At 38.0% G+C, this 21,407-nt stretch overlaps 1 protein-coding gene across 5 annotated transcripts in view; it reads right to left on the bottom strand.

The window, feature by feature from the left end:
- The window catches only part of ZFAND3 (zinc finger AN1-type containing 3), a 121,666-nt gene that overhangs the window by 41,937 nt on the left and 58,322 nt on the right, over positions 1 to 21,407 (bottom strand). For all 5 annotated transcript variants that reach the window (XM_081314679.1, XM_081314680.1, XM_081314681.1 and 2 more), the window contains one exon: positions 7,431 to 7,610. In XM_081314679.1, the coding sequence (XP_081170805.1) occupies positions 7,431 to 7,610 (180 nt within the window). The remainder of the gene's footprint in view (positions 1 to 7,430; positions 7,611 to 21,407) is intronic.

The raw sequence follows: 21,407 nt of genomic DNA, 5'->3' as shown, positions 1-21,407 counted from the left end.
TTCTTCTTAAGTACTGGCAGAATAACCAGAGTTGAGATAAAGGAAGAGCACTGATGCAGACCAGATGGTAACTGAATACTTGTTTAGGAATACTTCCTAGATATCCTTAGGAACCTAATTTTGAGGCTCCAACAGAAGATACCTAAAGAAATGGCAGCTGAAATATGCAAAATGCAGTATTTCAAAAATGCTTTCAAAATATGGCACTAAAAAGACTCGCATGCTTTTAACTCAAAATGTCAAAAGAGTATACATGAATTTAATAGCCTATTTTTTAAAAAAATACCACTCTGGGAACTGGTAGCAAATAATGGAGGCATTTAAAAAGATGTTCTAAGCAAAATAAGCAAAAATCTGTACTGGGAAACCCACCTAAATTCTAAATCTGAGTCCTTCGGGAATAGGGCGGTATAGAAATTTAATTAAATAAATAAATACATCTATCCATGAATGTGTGTAATTGGAAGATTTCTAATTTCTCTGCATAAACTTTGAAAAAAACCACAAACACATAAGAAACAACCAGAGAAACTAAATTTGTCATGGAAATCTTTAGAGCTACTGCTCTCAATCTGTACATACAGTCACATGTAGAAAACTTTGGCAATTTCTTTTTAGTAATTTGTGTTTTTAAGGCTATTTAAAAGGTAAGGTAAAGGTTCCCCCGCACATGCGTGCTAGTCGTTTCCGACTCTAGGGGCCGGTGCTCATCTCCGTTTCATAGCCGAAGAGCCAGCGTTTGTCCGAGGACGTCTCCGTGGTCATGTGGCCGGCATGACTAGATGCCAAAGGCGCACGGAACGCTGTTACCTTCCCACCGTAGTGGTCCCTATTTTTCTACTTGCATTTTTACGTGCTTTCGAACTGCTAGGTGGGCAGAAGCTGGGACAAGTAACAGGCGCTCACTCTGTTACGCGGCACTCGGGATTCGACCCGCCAAACTGCCGACCTTCTGATCGACAAGCTCAGCGTCCTAACCCACTGAGCCACCGCGTCCCTTTTTAAGGCTATTTAGGGTCCTTCTATTCAAATTCTAATTACATAATTCTTTTAAAGTGTTGCATGCTACAAAATTTGTATAGCAAAGTTATATTACTTTATTGTTTTTATTTCTCGTGCCTTCCATCTGTTCTTTCAAGTTTCCGTACCGTCTCATCTTTTTCAAGTTTCCGTACCGTCTCATCTTTTATCTCTTTTCTCCATCCAACACAGGAAAAACACATACAGTGCGACTGCTCCTCCTCCTCTTTTGTGGGGTCAGTTTCTTCTGATTAAATTATATTTTTCTGGTACTATATTCCAATTGTGAGTTCCATCAAACCAGGTTTATCATACATACCAATATCATACTTGCCCTCATGTACCAGGACTTCAAATTCTCCGTTTGTTCCCCATAGTTTGAGCATTAGTGTGTAGTCATCTGAGCCCTTTATGGCTGGCCTTGTGTTTGCTTTCTGTGTCTGCTATTTTATACCTGAGTGCCCCTTCCTTTCCACCATTTCTGTTTTCAAATTCACTGTCTTGGAATTTACCCTTTGGGTTTGGCCCTAGAAATTGGCCTCTTTCCCCACCAGATTTAGTTTAAAGGCTTTTGGGTGACCCAAGCAAGATGTCTTCCAAATACATTCTTCTAAGTCCTTGTGAGGTGGATCCCATCTCTTGACAGAAGCCCATCATGTAGGTAGCATTGGGTTTACATTATAGACTATGATCTAGCAATCCAAAGTTTTCTTGATGACACCATCCCTTCAGCCAGAAGTTTTCCTCTGAAATCGTCCTTCATTGGATGTTGACCATCTCTGTTGGAAGCATGGATGAAAATACCACATGTGCTCCTAAATCTTTTGCCTTCCTACCTAATCCTTCATAGTCCCTTGATACTTTTGTTGTATCATTGCAATGACATACATATCTTACCAAATCCAACTGCTTCTAAAATACAGATTTTTCTTTAAGAATATTCAGACACTGAATGAGAATAACCCACCCACTAAATTTATTCCTATTCAATAGGACTAAAATACTGTATGCTGCAACATGAGCAAAATATTACAAATGTTTCTCTTGCAGAATAATTAAACTTATCACCTTGTCAAGTTTGTTTGGAAGGATAAAGGTTCATAAACCTTTTTAAACTAAGACACTTAGTAAAACTTTGGTAGAAATGAAGTTAATGATCACATGCTCCTATTCTTATTGAAGTGCAGGCAACTCTATTCAGTAGTAGTATGCAGAAGTGTACTGTGCTGAAAAATATTAATCTTTTAAGAAATATTGCAATGGAAAAACATTCTATAAAACAAAATAAACAGGGAAAACATTCTTAAATCAACATTTAAAATACATTTACAATTTGGACATTCTTCATTATGGGAAAGAAACTTTAACGTTGAGGTTATCAATTAGAAAAGCTCCAACTGCTTTATAATAGGTTCGGATAAATTATATGAATCTGAACACAGAAGAAAACTTCTGTTTGGGAGGGCAAGGAAGGAAAAAAGGAATAGTTGAAACTGTATATAAATCTAACCTGGGTTTTATTTAGTCATTCCAGCAGAAAGCCATCAAGAATTTTGTACAGATAAATGGGTATTTATTTAGCTCTGGGAAGTGGGGGGGGGGAAGGGGGTGGCTTGGGGTGGGTGGGTTCTGGGGATATGTATTGTAAATTTTTTTTTTGTAAAACTCTTTAATAAAAAAAAAGAATTTTGTACAGATATTTTCAAACATGTTGTTGGCTTGTGCTGCCTCATATCTATTATTTGTACTATGCCAAAGTTTCAGAGTTAACCCATTTGTGTTTCTTTATAATATAATTGACATAACAATCACAATTTGGTCTATCAAATAAATAGAGAATAGGAAGTAGACAATCATTAACTTTGGGCATCTGCAGAGAAATATACAGGCAGAACTATTTTAATCAAATGTCTCTATGCACGTGAGAGGCAAAAGAAATACTGAGTTGTGAAAAGAAAAAGTCAATGGGTTAAATTGATTTTACCAACACATGGTTACCCAAGGTTGCTACTTTAATGAAGCTGAATTACATTAGGTAATGTTTGGAGTCCTGTATTGTTTTGTGTAGAAAAGAAGCCAACACCAGAATGCTTACAGATTTGGGGGTTTGACTGGTATGAATAGCTAGCAGTGAAGACTGATATAAAGTGGGATGACACTAAAAGGAGTCTGTATTATGTACAATTATTTGGAACATGAAATGTCAAGGGTAAGGACTAATGTATGAAGAGCAAGGAAGAACTAAGAAGAAAAAAAAAGTGGGGTTTGATGAAGGGAAAAAGAAAAGAACTTGCACAACAATTCCCTAAAAGAATGGAGAGAGAGTTAAAATCAGATGACTCCTAGACCTTAAATTTAAGAGGAATAAAAGTTGATATGAGAGAAGTGGTGAAGTTAGAGATGGAACAAGGTTTTGATGGTTTGTGGGTTGTTTGAGCATTTTCTCTGTGACAACTGGAATCACTGCTGTCATGGTGGGCCTCTAGTATTCTTCACACTGCATTGGTGGGCAGGATGATAATAATGATAAAGTTGAAATCTTGGATTACTGTAACACACTCTACAAGAGGCTACTTCTGAACACCATTCAGAAACCACAGCAGATGCAAACTGCATTGGCTTACTGCTGAAGAGTAATGGCTGTTCAACAAGATAATGCCTATATTGCAGACACCTTAATGATTATTAGCAGATGCTTGGATAGAATTCAAAGCATTAGTTATTGCTTATACAGCTCTTCACAGGTATTTGAGTTACCATTTGCTCCAAGCAGATTTGCCTATTTTGTATATTCATGCAAGGTTTGCTACAGATTTTTAGAGTCTGAAAAATAAGAAGAGTCGTATTTTATATTAAATATAAATAGGGAAGATACAACGGAAGTGATTAAGGCACATTCTGGATTGGTTATTTATGAAACGTTCAAGCTACTCAATCCTGAGGAAGACGAAAGGGTCCTTACTGCTGTGAGCTCTGCCACCTGTAGTCTGGACTTATACCCCTTCCGGTTGATTAAGGCTTCCTGAGAGGTAGCACTTGCTTGAGTACAAGGTGTGGTAAATGACTCCTAGCAGGAGGTGGTGGTTCCTGTAGCCTTGAAATAAACAGTTTACCCTTCAAGAGATTATTCTGGCCAATAATCTGCCATTCCACAACATGGAAAGTCCTAAAGTCAGGCATCATAGCTGTCAAGCTACAGGATCATATGGGGAAATACATAAGTACTGCTCAGAAGGGCACTGGAAACACACCAGAGGCTCAATACCAATTGTTCATAGATAGAGCAATCACCCAAGACTAAAGATCTAAAGCACAGTCTGGATTGACTATAGGAAAGCATGCAACTCAATGCCACACGCATGGATCTAAGAATGCCTGGTACTATACAAAATCAATAGAACACTAAGGATCGTTCTCAATAACTCAATGGGATCGTGGAAGACAACATTGGAAGTCAACTCAAGACAGCTTCCACAAGTGGCCATCAAATACAGCATATATCAAGGTGATGCAATGTCCCCACTGCTGTTCTACATGGGCTTGACCCCGTCAGCCAAATAATGATAAGGACTAAATATGGGTAAAAGTTCAAGAAATGGGTACCATCAGCTTCCTCTGTACAGATGATATTAAATTGTATGCTAAGAATCAATGAGACATCTGCTTGCTGATCCACCTGACATGGATCTATAGTCAGGGCATTGGGATATCATTCGGACTGAAGATGTATAGCTGGATGGTAGTTAAGAGAGGAAAGGTAGGTATGACTGATGAGGTAAAACTATCACATAGCAGACAGACAGATCAGCTACAAGTACTTTGGGAACCATGGTGAGGAGGCAAGGAAAGCAGCAATATCCAACTACCACCAAAGGATAAGACAGGTCAACATGCATGAACTGCCAGTCACCAGATACCTTGCTGGTATAGTGAGCTGACCAAAGAAGAACATGGATGCAAAAACCTGGAATCTCCTTACAATGTACAGAGATTTCCAATCCAAGTCCAGCAGCCAGAGACTATACACCAGCTGAATGGAGCTTGGTGAGTGTCAAAGACACTGTCCTGGATGAAACCAGGAGCATCCAGTAGTACATCAGTAAGATGGCACCCAAAGATGAACTGCTGAGAATGCCTGAGGTAGCAGCAGGTATGGAGAAAGATCAAGCAGAGTGTCAAGACAAGACCCTGCATGGAATGTACCACTGACAGATACCTAAGGTGGCTCGAACAGGGAAATCCTACCAGTGGTTTGAAAGGCAACACTAAGGCATGAGATCCATAGATCAGCATAGTAGACAGTAGTACCGAAGGTACAGATTTGAGAGGCCTCAGAGACAGTCCAATCAATACATAGTGGCAAAGTGTAAGATGCAGGCAGGAGCAACATATACTGAACAGCACAACCAAGTACCTGGCATTGTGTACAGGAACACCTACACAGTGTATGGGCTAGATCCTCCCAAGGCCAGATGGAAGATTCCACAGAAAGCTATGGAGAAGAGCAGGGTTAAAATACTTGGGACTTCCAGATCCAAATAGACAAGATGGTACTGGTGAACAAAACAGACATCATGGTAGTAGACAAGGATCAGAAAAACAGTGGTGCTAATAGATGTAGTGGTGCTAAGTGACAGGAACATTAGTAAAGAGCTGGAGAAGTACCAGGGCCTGAAGGAGGAATAAGAGAAGACATTGAAAGCAAAGGCCAAAGTAACAGGAGCACAGATGTGCGACTCTTAAGCTGTGTGTGTGTGTGTGTGTGTGTGTGTGTGTGTAGAGACAGACAAAATTTAATTTTAGGTGTCCTATACATATAGAAATTTTTAAAATGTTCAGATTTCAGTGAAAGATGATAGCATTGGTATTTGTTTATTGTTCATTAGATTTATATTTGAGCTTTATTTTTTAATAAATCAAGGTTCTCTCTCTATATATATATTGCTCTCTCTGTTTTCCCTTACAAAAACCTTATGGGATGATTGGACTAAGATCAAATAATGGGTCCAAAGTCACTCAGTTAATATATGTTTTAACATTCAGATAGGTTTTCAAAGCCGATAGAAACTGAGCTGTTCTTTTTCTGCCATGTTTTCATGTGATATGAGGGGAGATTTATTTCATTCTATCTCAGGGTAGGTAATATTTTACTGTACAAGTTATGTTTATCTTTTTGTACACTGCCAAAAGCCTGGTGATATTCTATTGATTCTTACAATTACCTCTGACCAAACAATCTAATTTTGTTCTAAATTTTCAGTAGAAAACCATCTAAAAGATCTTTATCTCAGATTCCAAATCAAAGTTCAGGGAGTTCTAGCCTTTATACATTGGACATATGTAGGTTATGATGAGATAGCAACAATAGCTTTGTGAAATTCTCCCTCTAGAAGCTAAGCAGAATTGCCTTTCCACTATTTAATGCATTTCTGTTCTAAAGTGTTGGCTAGTTTAACAGTTATTTTGAGCTTGATCTGAAAAGCAGAGACTGTATTTAATAATAATAATACAAAGGCAAAATATTTATTAAAACTAGGACAAAGAAGAATGATTTAACAACATTCAGGTTTCCCTTATTTATAACTGTTCTTTGTACTAGTTTTCTTTGGAATCATGTGACAAATGCTTTGGGGCTATATCCAATGACAGAATAGCTTCCATCAGATAGCAAATAGGGATGAGTCCACTTCAGCATTCTGCTGTGCCTTGACAAATGCTCTGAACCATGAGACCATCCAGGGAGAGAAAGGGGTAGATATTTGCTTGTATGGTATTGAAGAAAAATATATTTGAAGCATTTTAAAGGGGAACTATATAAACAGCATAAAGTACATAAAACGTGAATGGCAATGCCTTTAAAAAGAACTATCAATCTACCAGAATGAAAGAGCAAAATGACCTTCAAAAAGCGTGTTTCACAAGAACTATTTATCCCCACTGTATACATGGTGCGTGGTACCATCTTTTTTTTAAAAAAAAAAAATATCTGCAGAAATGTTACAATGAAAACTTGTCTCTAAAGCATACTCTTAACAGATAAATTATAGATTCACAGATTAAACTGGAAGTATTCTGACATGGATATATACAAGCAAATAAATCCTTTTCTACAATTATATCTAAATATGAAAGAAACATTCTTTTCTTTAACTTCAATTAGCACTTGACAATCATTGTCAACCTCTTCTCTACCCTTAACTTTAAAGTGCTAAAATCCTTAAGTTCCAGAACAGCCTAGTGCAGGGGTAGGCAACCTTGGCTCTTTTATGACTCGTAGACTTCAACTCCCAGAATTCCTTAGCCAGCATGGCTGGCTCAAAAATTCTGGGAGTTGAAGTCCACGAGTCATAAAAGAGCCAAGGTTGCCTACCCCTGGCCTAGTGTAACCTCCTCCCAGACTGTATACTTACAATCCTCTTTGCTCAAAGAAGTTACATTCAGTTCTGTCGAAAGTTGCTGGTTGGAGTTAACAGTCTGTGTCAATAGAGAGGTATTACTGTTGTCACTATTTGTTTCTCCAGAGAACAAATCCGATTGGCTGTTAGTTGTGCTGGGAGTGGACTCATCATCTGGTTGCTTCTTTTGAAAATCTAACATGACACAAAGTTAAAGAAGTGTTACAAGGCCAGAAAATACATTATTCAATATATAAAATATTATATTTTACACAGAAGTTACGAATACTTGTAAATGAGTAAAAGCTAGTTATACTCTTTCTTTCTCTGCAAGAGATATTATGACTCAATTCAATGGACACTATTACATTAGAAATGGAATGGTAAGGCCACACTTGGAATACTGCATCCAGTTTTGGTCACCACGATGTAAAAAAGATATTGAGACTCTAGAAAGAGTACAGAGAAGAGCAACAAAGATGATTAGAGGTCTGGAGGATAAAACATATAAGGAACGGCTGCTGGAATTGTCTAGTTTAATGAAGAGAAGGACGAGGTGGGACATGATGGCAGTGTTCCAATATCTCAAGGGCTGCCACAAGGAAGAGGGAGTCAGGCTATTCTCCAAAGCGCCTGAAGGCAGGAGAAGAAGCAAGGGATGGAAACTAATCAAGGAGAGAAGCAACCTAGAACTAAGGAGAAACTTCTTGACAGTTAGAACAATTAACCAGTGGAACAACCTGCCTCCAGAAGCGGTGAATGCTCCAACACTGGAAGTTTTTAAGAAGAGACTGGACAGCCATTTGTCCGAAATGGTATAGGGTTTCCTGCCTGTGCAGGGGGTTGGACTAGATGGCCTCCAAGGTGCCTTTCAACATCACCATCATCATTATTAAATGTTAGCTTATATATTTAACAAGTATTTAAAAATAGAAATAACGGTGCAGTAAATCATTAAATGGTACTAAAGGTGCTAATTTATTGAAAATTCTTAAGTAGCAATGAAAACTGTTCTACTTTAATTAACTGTTTTGAAAGAAGCTGAACTGTTCTGTAAGGCAGAAAACTTTTGCGCTCTGAACTATCACCAATTAATGTCATTTCAAATTATGGATTTCTTCATACTGTATTCCTTGCAACTTTAGGTCATGGGTTTAGGAAATATTTAAAATGTATTTGTTTTGCTTATTTTTTTTAAACAAGCAATTAAATCCATGTTCTACACTCAACTATGACAACACGATTACTGTAGCTTTCTATGAACTTGCATCCCATTACTTTATTATGAATATGCTATCTTTAGGGTTGTGTTTTGGATTAATTCTTTTAGAATCTATCCAGAGACTTGTCAGTTTGGAAATATCTATTTTCTGATTAAAACATCCTTGTTTGGAACTTTGGCCAACAATTAACAATTTAAGTAGTTTTGAATGCCTTTATATTCTCAAATATTTCTCTAATTTATGCAAAGTTATATAGGCAGAAATTGACATGTTCACCAATTCTACATTCTATCTACTGGATGTAAGGAAATAAAGAACTGAACTTTGGTTGGATTATTCTATGTCATTCTTGGGTTGGGCCTGACACATGGTTTTCAAAAAGAAGAATGCAACAAAATATTAAAATAATGTATTTACATATCAACAGAAATAACAAAGACAGAACTAGGCAATGTTCATTACTAGTTTGTCCACTATAACCTAGAAAACCAAGCAAGTTACACCCAGTTATTTTTGTTTAAAATGAAATTAACCCAATTGAAATTGTTTCAGGGTTATCTTTCCTGCAATAAAATCTGAAGACCATCCCAAAGGAGAGATAACAAAATTCTAAACCTTTTTTTTTCTTAATACCATCAGAAGAACCATTCTTCTTTAAAATGAAAAACCATACATTTTAAAGTTTACTTCCATTTGTAAGCCTCTTATGTGTTTTTTCTTTCATGCATAAACTTTTATATTGCTTTATTAAAACTACATTGGAAAAATTGAAAAAAAAATGGGAGGGGGGAAGGGAATTGCATGCAATTTTGCTTGTAAATTTGAGAAATGCATATTAGATCAGCTTATATTAAATGCAACGAAGACACAAAAATGTGTTCAGATTCATCTGTTGTTTCTAGCACTAGCAGCTGAGCTGTACTGAGTTTTCAAGCGGAAACCCCCCTCCCCGAAATCCACCTGCTTCACATTTGCAAAAATGTGTATAAATGACTACACTGAGCTGCCTGTTTTCATTTTCTTTTACTTCTCCTTAGCAATTTTAATCAGTACAGAAACACCCAACTGCACTTATTTAGTATTTAAACAAATCTCCAAGTTAGAAGATAACTAACTTTCCAGGTTAAAAGAATCTTCAGTGCAATGCTGGTATCACACAGAGAAATCTCAGAAGTAGGCTTATGAACTGATTGATACAGAATTTAATTATACTTCATTCAGAGAGCATGTGGAATTGAGTATTATTTTAATAAAAAATCCACAATCAATTAGTATCTCTTGTAGTGCTAGCAACTTTATAGCCCTCACTTATATGCCCTTAAAGATGTCTACAGAGAACTCTAGAATTTAGGAACATGGGTCTATTATTTTTAATTAATTTCTCTAGACCACCACCTGAGTTTCAATTAGAGCTTAAGTGCAGCTAATTTTCATAAACTAAATTCAAAACACTTTCAAATGTTTGTCTCAAAAAAGTGAGGGGAGAATTCTAATTAGAACAATGTAAAATATACTTTGAAATAAGCCTTCTAGAATATAACAAATAAAAGAAGATAGATTAACCATTACAAACTTCAAAAACATGAAAAGAATAAGAGCAGCATATTTTCAAAAGCTGCTTAGTGGTGACATTAGTTTGTTTAAAAAAAGTTAATATTGATGATTTTTAGTTTGTCTAAAACCTAAAAGTAATTTAAATTCCATATCAGTGTAGCAACTGATTAAGAGATTTAGTTTCCTAGCATATATTTTCTTACTGCTATACGTCTGGAGGTGTGATTTTTTTGGGAAAGAATTAATGTTGTGACAGGAAGAGGGGACATCTAACAGCTTAACAAAAGAAAACGAATTCATTATGTATAATATAAAGAACAAGCACATGCATTCACAGAAAAATAAAATATCAAATTAATGAGGTAACACTCCTAAGAATTTCCTACAAACCTCAAACAATGTTAATACCTTCCAATAGGGAGGGATTTAGCATGTCTGTTTAATTCCCCTTTGATTTTTAACTTTTATATAAACTTCTGAAAAAGTTTATCTGTGCTCCTATATGCAGGTGACATGTTTGCTCAGTTTCCTTCCTATATCGATTCTATTAACCAAAAACCTTAAGACAGGGGTGTCAAGGTGCCATCATGGCGAAACCGTGCCCACCCCATTGCCGGCAATGGAAAAAAAGTTGTGATACGTCGCGACAAGTCACGTGATGTTGCAAGTTTGACATCTCTGCCCTAAGATAAATAAATGAAATATCATGCAAGGCAATTTAAATTATTTAAATATTTAGTGTTAGCAATTTCATGCCTCAGGAAATATTTTACAGTTCTACTAAGAGTCACTTGTTGAGATGGGTGGGTACAGAAATCATATGAATACATAAAAATTTGAAAGGAGGCAATTTTAGGCCTTTTATTGCCAAACTATATTAAACCAGTCATTGATTGGTGTAGTTTTCTATACAGAACTCAGTTAGGGTCATATTCCAGTTATTCTCCCCTTGAAATAATGCTGTCCTTAATCCTGATGCCAGTGCTTTCAAGCCCAACTGAAACCACAGTACTACCTTCACACTGGAGGCTGGTTTACTTAGTGTAGAGACTCGTCAACGCTGCTAACATTGGATGTTCTTGCTTTGACAATATATGAAGATGCAGCCATTTTCTCTTTAACCTGTGTGTTACTTTTAGAGTTAGAATTGGATGATGCTGGGAGGGGGAGGGGGAAGAATGTGTATGGGGATTAGTTATACATAACAACATCGTAGTAGAGTATTCTTCAAGGGTGTTTGAAATAAGAGATGATAATGTGGGTTAGACAACTGGAGGGAAGGTTTGCATTTCAAACTAACTGGAGAATGTTATTTATGACTGTCAATTGTCGAAAGCACGTAAAAATGCAAGTAGAAAAATAGGGACCACTACGGTGGGAAGGTAACAGCGTTCCGTGTGCCTTTGGCGTCTAGTCATGCCGGCCACATGACCATGGAGACGTCCTCGGACAAGCACTGGCTCTTCGACTTTGAAACGGAGATGAGCACCGGCCCCTAGAGTCGGAAACGATTAGCACGCATGTGCGGGGGAACCTTTACCTTTTTACTATGTGTTTAGGGGAGGGGAATTCAGATTTTGGCTTTGACCATGTATGTGCCGATGCCATGTTATTTGAATAAAGATTCATTAAGGTAAACAATACCTCGAAGTTCTTTGAAGAGTAACATCTGTCAGAACCATGACATAAAGCCAAAATCTACAAACTTTTCAAACCATCTAGGGGTCCTGAACCCGTCACTGTCCCTAAACCTGGGGGATAGGCTGACGAAGATTCGGGGAAGATTTCATTATGGAAGAAGAGAAATTGCCTGAGGCCAGCACCCTGGCAGCAGTTGCTACCCCAGGGAAGGGTAGCAGCGATGGGAGCGACAGCCAGCAAGCCAGTGGAGAAAGAACTTTTGCAGGTCTCCCAGCTGGGAGCAAAACCCAAGCAGTCAGGAGAACTGATCTGGTCGTCAGATTGGGATAAGCCCAGTGGAGACTCCAGATGCTTCAAAACGGCCTTGCCACCCTCAAGGGCTTCAAAATCAAATGAGGTGGAGCTGCAACAAAGGGATTCCTACATATTGCATTCCCCAGATCAGTGGAAATCTGCCAGGCTGTCTGCCACTGAGGACTCGGGTGAGTGGAAATATCCGCCTGCAGCTTGTAGTCAGTCAGTGGAATATTTAGCAGAAAAATTTGAAGAGCTAGAAGTGAGAAGCGGAGAACAACTCCTGCTGAGAGAGGCTTCCAGCCCCTTCTTCACAGATCAAACAGTCTTCCAGACCCTGGAGTCCCCTTCCAGGGCCTCCAGCCCCACAGAGAGAAGGAACCCCAGCCTGGCCCCCCTGCAGCAATAGGGAATTTGGCAGCCCCCGGAGGTGGAAGATCAGCAACCTCTAAGCTTGCATCAGCTAATAGAGGCCTTGCAGCAGCTTGGGGTGGTGCAGAAACCAGGACAGCAACAGCTGGTGGGAGGACGACCACAGCACGGTTGGTCACCTCCCCTGGATGCACAGCAATTGAAGCTAACAACTCCTGGCAGACCAGCAGCAGGGGGAATGGCAGCAGCCCCCACCCAGACAACAACCTTTGGGAGACCTCCAACAACTTGAGAGGCCAGTACTGCCGGTATTGCAACCATAGCAAGGGAGGTGGCCACAGCCCTTGAACGTGCAACCCCTGGGAATACAGTAGCAGCCAGGGTGGGGCCAGCAGCAACTGGAGGTGCAACAGCCACAGTGGGGAGCCCAGCGACCATGTACGTGCCGATGCCATGTTATTTGAATAAAGATTCTTTAAGGTAAACAATGCCTCAAAGTTCTTTGAAGAGTAACATCTGTCGGAACCATGACACTTGGAAGTTTAATTTCTGGCCAATAAGTCTGGCTCCTCAAATAATCTTTGATAATTGCATTCATCCTAAAAGATGGCCTATTGGAAACAACACTGACCTGTTGCGTCTCTCAAAGGTCCATGATCTATGATCAAACTAGGGTACTTCTTAAATAGCAATTTCAGAAAATTGAGTCACTAAATAAGTGAAAGCTGGTTCTTGATAATGTTGCAATGTGTATCCAATTAAATGGCATACTACCTTGGAATTGCTTGATAACTGCAAAGCATTTAATGTTAGTTGAGCATCCTGTACTACAGGAGATTTTATAGGAAGCTACACAGTAAACTTATGTCTGCTTTAATAAACTTTGTAGACCATTTAGATGCATTCTTTCTCATCACTTTACTTGTAAACAGGTAGCCTATTGCAATCTGTCAAAATTTTGCATAGGCACATGCATGATGTAGTAATAAATAATCAGGGGATGCTAGCAAAATTAGTAGTCCTTTGATTATTGCATGATCTCCAATTGTTCTATGTTATTATATTTGGAATTACTGTCAAGACATGTTAGTTCTTGCAAGTTATTTCAAGTACTGGTCTTCGGTCATAATAATACTTACATATGACACCCCTGTAATGCTGATGAAACATTGTGTTCAGACATATCTGTCAAGCATGCCTTATGTTTTATTTGTAACATCTGCTCCAAGCTTCTGAATTCTTATGGCACAGTAGAAGAGAAGTTATCAGAGGAGACAACCTGATCACAGCTACAGAATTAGAAAGGTAAATTGACCATTTATATTCAATTTATTAAACTTAAATTTATGTCCAATTTATTGAACTTGAAACAAATTAAGCCAATTTACTTAAATTTAAAATAGTTTCAAGAGGATAATGTTCTAAATTTATGGGTTAGAATTTAAATATTTTAAGTGTTTATCTAATTTACTATTTTAGTAGCAGCTGCTCCTGCCCCCATATGGAACTATAAAAATTAAATATGTATCATTTTTGCCATACCACAATCTGATAAGAAAAATTTATTTGCAAACATCATTAATAAGATTTGGATGACAAAAATTAATATAACTCATGGCTTAATAATAAACTATCCCAATAAAAAAATAAGATATATTAAATCAATCATATTTATCTTGTTTTGTAAAAAAACAGATTCACTATGATTTATTCGGACCTTTAAATACATAAGCTGACTGTTGTTTGATCATGCTACTTGGGGGGAGAAGTCATAAGTAAACGTCATATAAATTTGCAATATTTACATATTCCTGTGCTCTGTTCAGTGCTGAGCTTCCAGAGTTCTTTAAAAATATCCAAACTTAAATCACTAAGCTCTTTGGGATCACTTAAACTTTATATGGGCTGTCCTGCATTGTTCAGATTTTGTGCTATTACATTTTGCTCGAGATATCTGTGTCTAAATGGTATAGGGTTTCCTGCCTGAGCAGGGGGTTGGACTAGATGACCTCCAAGGTCCCTTCCAACTTCTTCTTCTTCTTCTTCTTCTTCTTCTTCTTCTTCTTCTTCTTCTTCTTCTTCTTCTTCTTCTTCTTCTTCTTCTTCTTCTTCTTCTTCTTCTTCTTCTTCTTATTATTATTATTATTATTATTATTATTATTATTATTATTGTTCTTGTCCTGTGCCTTGGTTGTATAGCGGTTTTGGTTGGTTTTTGCTGAGATAGTAGCTAAAATGCTTAGCTTCAAGTATAGATATATTAATTTAATTAAAAAAACCCTTTAAAAATAAAGTATTTTAGTGTATTCTGCCAGAAGAAAACGTTTAGTGTTCCTGCCATAAGAAATATTGTCAATTGGATCTGAATCACTATAAAGTCCTTCACTTCAAAACATCAGAAATTGAGGGACTGCTATTAGTGAGACCAGTACAGAAAAATCAGCCCTAAATATTATTTTAAAAAGTTTTTTAAGCCTATATTATTTTGAGTGTTGTTTCATTAAAGCATGGTAAACTCAGGTGGTTTGAATGGTATAGGTAGGGTTGTTTTAATGGGAGCTCATTTTTCTGCTTTCTGCACATCTCTTTTAATCATTTCCTTCATGCCATTTTTGAAGTAAAAATGCATCCTAGATAATTTTAACAAGTTCCCATTTCAAAACCAAATGTAATCAACAAAGGATTAACATAGTTACTGAATGCACCTATCACAACTCAAGGAATATGTAGTTTTATATGCCTGTATAGATGTTATCTGTTATGTGGGAAAAATAATTTCCTTCTAAATTTTTATTTTCAGTATTTTTACCTTCACAAGTAAAAATTAAGAAAAAGAAATATTGTTATCTGTTAATTGTACTGTGACTATACAAAAACAATCTAATTTAACTGCTCATGGCATTTCTATTTATTTTTTTCAGATCTCTGAACAAGATTTTGGTTTCTTTTTATGGAGACTTGTCATCACATCTAGAAGTCTTTCTGCAATTAGAGCAGAGTAACGAAGCAGTTCTGTAAACCTACTGACAACCATTTAATGGAAAGGGCAGAAAATGGTGGACATGTTCTGGCAGCACATTTAATGGATACACAAACACCCCTAGTCATCAGCCCAAAGTAATACTGGCAGAAAATTAACTTCCTGCTGCAAAGCTCATTTAGCAGCAAGAAACACAGTGATACGGGCAATATAAACTCTGTAATGGTGAGAAGGGGGAGAGAAGAGAAGAACTAGGATGCACCTCTTATATTCTTTTTGAGGAGGCAGTGTTCATTAATTTTACAGGTTTTTCTGTTTAGCATGTTGCTTCATTGCACAAACAAGCAGCTGCCTATGCTTTGCAAAGCAAGCATTTTTGCAGAGCTCTGTAAACTCTGTGGACAAGACATGTCCAAGATTTCAATTCATAGCAAATTATTCATGTTAACAATAAATCATATTCTTTTTTTAAAAAAATACGATTATAAGAATCTAAAAACCAAATTTAGCTGTGATCAGTATCTACATTCCAAACTTTGGCAGTGTAGATTTGTACCAGGTAGTCACCAGCTTACAACAATTCATTTAGTGACCATTTGAAGTTACAACCACACCAAAGTGACTTATGACCGTTTTTCACACTTATAACTGCTGCAGCATCCCCATGATCATATAATCAAAATTCAGATGCTTGACAACTGACTCACATTTATGATTCACAAAGTCAAGGGGGAAGCGAGATTCACTTATCAACTGTGATACTGACTTAAGAACAGGAGTGATTCACTTAATAACTGTGACAAGAAAGGTCGTAAATGGGGCAAAATTCACTTAATAACTGTCTCACTTAGCAACAGAAATTTTGGGCTCAATTAAGTCGAGGATTATCTGTAGGAAAACTATAAACTACAGATATAGTAATTACAGTTCAGTGACTAGGCTATGGATAATAAGCATGACATATCCAACTATGATTTCCTATGTCAGAGAGTAGACAAAACTCATTCTTCCCCTTCAGACATGAACAAAAAAGACAAAGACAAATAGCTGTTTCTCCTCTGCTTGCATTTTTTTCCACAGAGAGATAATATAAAAATATTTACATTTCTGTGAGCTCAAAAAGATTAAGAACTGCTAAGATGTCTTAAAAATCAGAAATACTGATTTAGTGGAGAAAAACAAATACATTTTTCAGACATTATTTTAAAAACTATGAGCTATTCCAGCAAATCATGGATACAGTAATAACAAGCTTGAAATACCAGATGAAGTAGCTGTAAAAGAAAGGTATCTGGATAAATGAATGTCAAACAAGAAATGCAGCCTTCACTTGTTCTGCTTCCCTACTCACTGAATCTCTGATTCATAAAACCAGGTTTTTCTTCTCATTTGTGGAAATGCAAACACTTCTTGAAATATATATAAAAGCACATTATAAAACCATTTTTTTAAAGTTTTGTAAGTTAAAACCATAAAGAAATGAAGAGTTGGTTTAGTATAGTGGTTAAGACATAGGCTGTAAACCAGAAGATCATGAGTTCTATTGCTACCTTTGGCACTGAGCCAGCTGTGTGACTTTGGAAAAAATATCAATAATTATAACCCATACCAACAATAGCTCTTTTGGTATTCTCTATAATGTTTAAAAGGGAAATGAGTTCTGAGAACAAAAGGTTTAAAAGCAGGCACATCAAACTCGTGATGTCACGTGATGTTGCGCAACGTATTGGGACTTTTTCCCAATTGCTGGCAATGGGGTGGGAGCGGTTTCAGCGTGACGCATCCGCCCCACAGGCCAGCAGTTTGACATGCCTGGTTTAAAGGATACTTGGTATGCACAAATCATGGAAGCTATCCAAATGCATGCCTGTATCGCTCAAACAAGCCAAAAGGCATCTTTTAAAAGCACAGCTTTAAAGCCTAGCTCAGAGTGGGCTTTGTGACAAGGCTCCAATTCTGTGTCTCCAGTCCTCATGGCACGTGTACCCCAAGTTGGATCCCTGTCAGACTTTGCACCCATTCTGCCTGAATAAGCTGACAGCAAAATTGCTAAGCACATTGATTTGTGCTTTAGATTGTAAGCCGCCCTGAGTCTTCGGAGAAGGGCGGGATATAAATGGAATTTTTTTAAAAAAATCAGGATTTTCTACTGCTGCTGTTATAGAGAGCAAATACTGATCCAAAATAAACATAAGAAAAGAAATAAATGTGATGATCTCAAAATTAAGACCGGTGTTTCAGGAACCATGAGAAACTAACCAGTTTTAACTACTATGACCTCTAGGGTAATTCAATCTAGCAGCTTACAATACAGTCCAAATAATTCAATACATAATTAAACCAAATTATACCTTTCTTCATCATACTTACAGTATACATACAACCCAAATACCGGTAATACTTCTTTCAACTTTTGCACTTATAAAAAGAAAATCCTACAATTCACTTAACTTCATTCAGATCCCAGGGGCTCTACCAAACAAACAAAACAAAAGAAAAAACCAAACAGGTCTTGACAGGCTGCCTGATTATCATAAGGGATGGGGCTTGCTCATTGAGGTAGTCCCAATTGAGAGTATTTGAATTTATACATTCATTAGCTTTATCTGCTGCCCATTGTGAGTCAGTGTCACTTTGAGTCTCCTCCTGCCTCCTTTTCCGACTGGTGAAGGTTGTCAGAATGCAGCAAGCTGGCAGAGGAAGGGGTCTGGGCCTAGGCTTTTAACCCTTGACTGAGGCAGGAAGAGGTGTCTCCTGGCCTGGGTGGTGATGCTTATGTCTGATGACCCATCTGCCACACCACTAGTATCCTGAAGGGCCCCAGATGCCATGCAAGAGAAACCTTAACTGCTTAGGTATCCCAGTGCCCACACGTGCTGCTGATGCTGAGCCAGAAGCATTGCCAGTAAAGTCAGCAGGTGCCCCTCCCCCTCAATCAAGGCTTAATAGCCCCCACCCACACACCTCTGTCTTTTCACTAGTGCTCCTTCATTTTTCCTACAATACTGTTGTCAGTATTTTAAAGAAGAGCTTTTATTAGAGGGAATAAGGAAAGATATAAACCTGTGGGGCTGACGCAGAGATTTTTGCATTTGGAAAATGAACAGCTTTGTTTGCTATAATGCCCAACTTGAACACTGATCCATTGGTCATTCCCATATGGAAAAATAAGCAGCAGAGTTAGGAGAGTTCTCGCACACCTCTCCTTAATTGAGTGGTATTCTGTACCATTCCTTTTGATTGGTTGGAATATTTCACGATCCTGCCTCAGGTAAGGCACAACCCCACCCACAAATTTTGCTGGCTTTGCAGGAGGAAGGCTGGGTCGAGAGAGAATAGAGGGCCAAAGGTAGATTCTGTTAGCACTGGGCTTTCCTCCACCCCTCACTAAAACCTAAAGGGCCATTTTCCAGAAGCAACACAAACATCCTCCCATTTCTGCTGCTACCCCAAACAGTCCCTCCCTCAGAGCCTCCACTCTCACCTGGGGAAATCACCACTTGCTCTTCCCAGCCTCACTGCATGCATCCCAGGGCTGCAACCTCACCCAGTACATGGATCCCAGGCCACCAGCAGAAGGAAGACAACACAAGATCAGTGGCCACCCAAAAAAGGCAGAGATTGAGAAGATAAGTACCGTAATTATAAAGAGTTTCTATCCTACTGGACTGGGTGGGGAAGCCGAAGCTTGTAGGAGCAGCTGCAAGTTTGCACTGCACTACAGCACTCCCGAACTCACAAATTCCCTGTGCTGGGGCTCCCTACTTCTGAGGCATCCCACACGCTCTATTCTACCCAATGACCACTTTATGCAACAATTGAGATTCTGGTCCCATTTGTGATCATAAGTCAAAGACTACTTGTAACTTCCTCCCTGTTCCCTGAAAATCCTCATTAGCCACGAGAACTGACTTAAACTGTGAAGATTACAACTGTTATTTAATTAAAAATTTCACAGTAAAAAACATTAGAAAGGCACATAAAAATAGCACAGATCCCCAGACATCTCTACCCCATATATTTAGACGAGTTTATTTCTATTTATTTATTTTTTTATGGAGAGATTTTTATGTTTCTATGCCAAGTTTTTAAAAAAGATATCTCTTGTCTAGTCATTGTTCGGTTTCTATGAAGGGCAGGGGTCCCCAATCCCTAGTCCGTGGACTAGTACCGCGCTGCGGCATGCCAGCAACCGTTCCGCACAAACAAGGAAAGCCCCATCCACAGGATACAGACAGTACACAAAGCCACACTCCTTCTGGTCTGCGGAAAACTTCTCTCCACGTAACCGGTCCCTGGTGCCCAAAAGGTTGGGGACCTCTGATGTAGGGTATTGTGGAGGGTAGAATGCTACCTCACCATTAAACAGGTACTGCTGAGATACCATTCAGCAGAGGCAGAAAGTACTAGGTGGTGTCAAGGAGGGCATCAAAATTGGAAAATGGAATTGTATGGACATGCAACTTTCCATGTATCCTTAGGTCATCCTAGTGTTCTCAGAAGAATGCTAATACAAAAACAAGATTCGGATGTCAGTCCAATCTGTTTCAGTATATGAAAGAAGGGGGCATCTTGCCCTTTAGCCTCAGACAACATAATATTTTGAATCAGAAGTTATGATTTTAAAGCTTTCTACAAATCATAGGGTTAGACTTTTTTTGTACAAAGAAGGCACAAATGGGAAAGAAACCTCTATATTTCAGACTATATAAATTAAATTTCTACTAGAAAGATTCTAAATTGAGCAAAAGAGCAAGCTGATAGGAAATGTGGAAAAGGCAACAGCTTTTTCTGTCCCTGACACAGCACAATACATGGATAAAGCCAATATGCTCTCACAAGTATCTCCTGCATTATATGATGCTGTCACTTTCTCTTTTCTATTCCCACAAACCTCCATTCCATTCATTCACTGTCACATTAAATAGAGCCGATCAACTATTACTCTACTAGCTGCAATAAAAAGAGATTTTCTAGCTGTCAAACAAGAAAGTTAATCTTCAAAAAATGACAGAATGCACATGGTTCAAGTATTTTCCACTGCTCCTTCCAAGTTTGATGTTTATCCTATACAGAACACATTGCCATTGGATATCTTATTAGAAATACAACTTCCAGCAAGCTAGTCAAGCAACATATTAATCTTAGAACAAACCTGGGCCCCTGGGCTACACTCAGCTGTTTGGGTGTCTCTGTCCAGCCTGCATGAGGTTAATTGAAAATTAGAAATCAAATGTAAATAAATGTACATCATGCATGTAATACAACTGCATTGCTTTTATTTTGAAGGCAACTGCTATTTTTTTTTCCGATTTACACATGTAAACTCTGCTGTTTGGGCCCTCCAAAATAGTCCCAGTTTCTTATGTGGTCCTTGGGAAAATTAATTGACCACCCTGTCTTAGAATACTAAGTGTGTATACACACATGCACTCATATGTAAATAATATACAGTTAAATATATAAATCCAGGCAAATGAAAAAGTCTTTAATAATTTGTATATTTTGATTATTCTAACAGAAGATCCATGTTCTCAACAACTGTTAAAATTTGCTGCATTTTTTGTTCGTTTTTTACATATAGGTTGTCCTCAACTTATGACCATAATTTATTTATTTATTTATTATTTGGATTTATATACCGCCCCTCTCCCGAAGGACTCGGGGCGGTGTACAGGGCAATTAAAACACTATATACAACACATAATATACAAAATTAAAATAAATTAAACCAAGTAGCCCTAAACAATAAAACACGTTCTAAAATTTAAAATTTAAAATCTAAAATCCCAGTCCCTCAGTCCAGGCCGGCAAGTTCAAATAGCCAAGTCTTCAGGTCGCGGCGAAAAGAGCGAAGGTCGGGAGCCATCCGGAGCTCAACAGGGAGCTGATTCCAGAAGGCAGGCGCGCCCACAGAGAATGCTCTCC

This window comes from Vipera berus (genome assembly GCF_964194415.1).
Source record: "Vipera berus genome assembly, chromosome: 1".
Taxonomy (NCBI): Eukaryota; Metazoa; Chordata; class Lepidosauria; order Squamata; family Viperidae; genus Vipera; species Vipera berus.
Note: the sequence above shows the minus strand (reverse complement) of the source record. Positions and strands in the feature narration are given on the sequence as shown.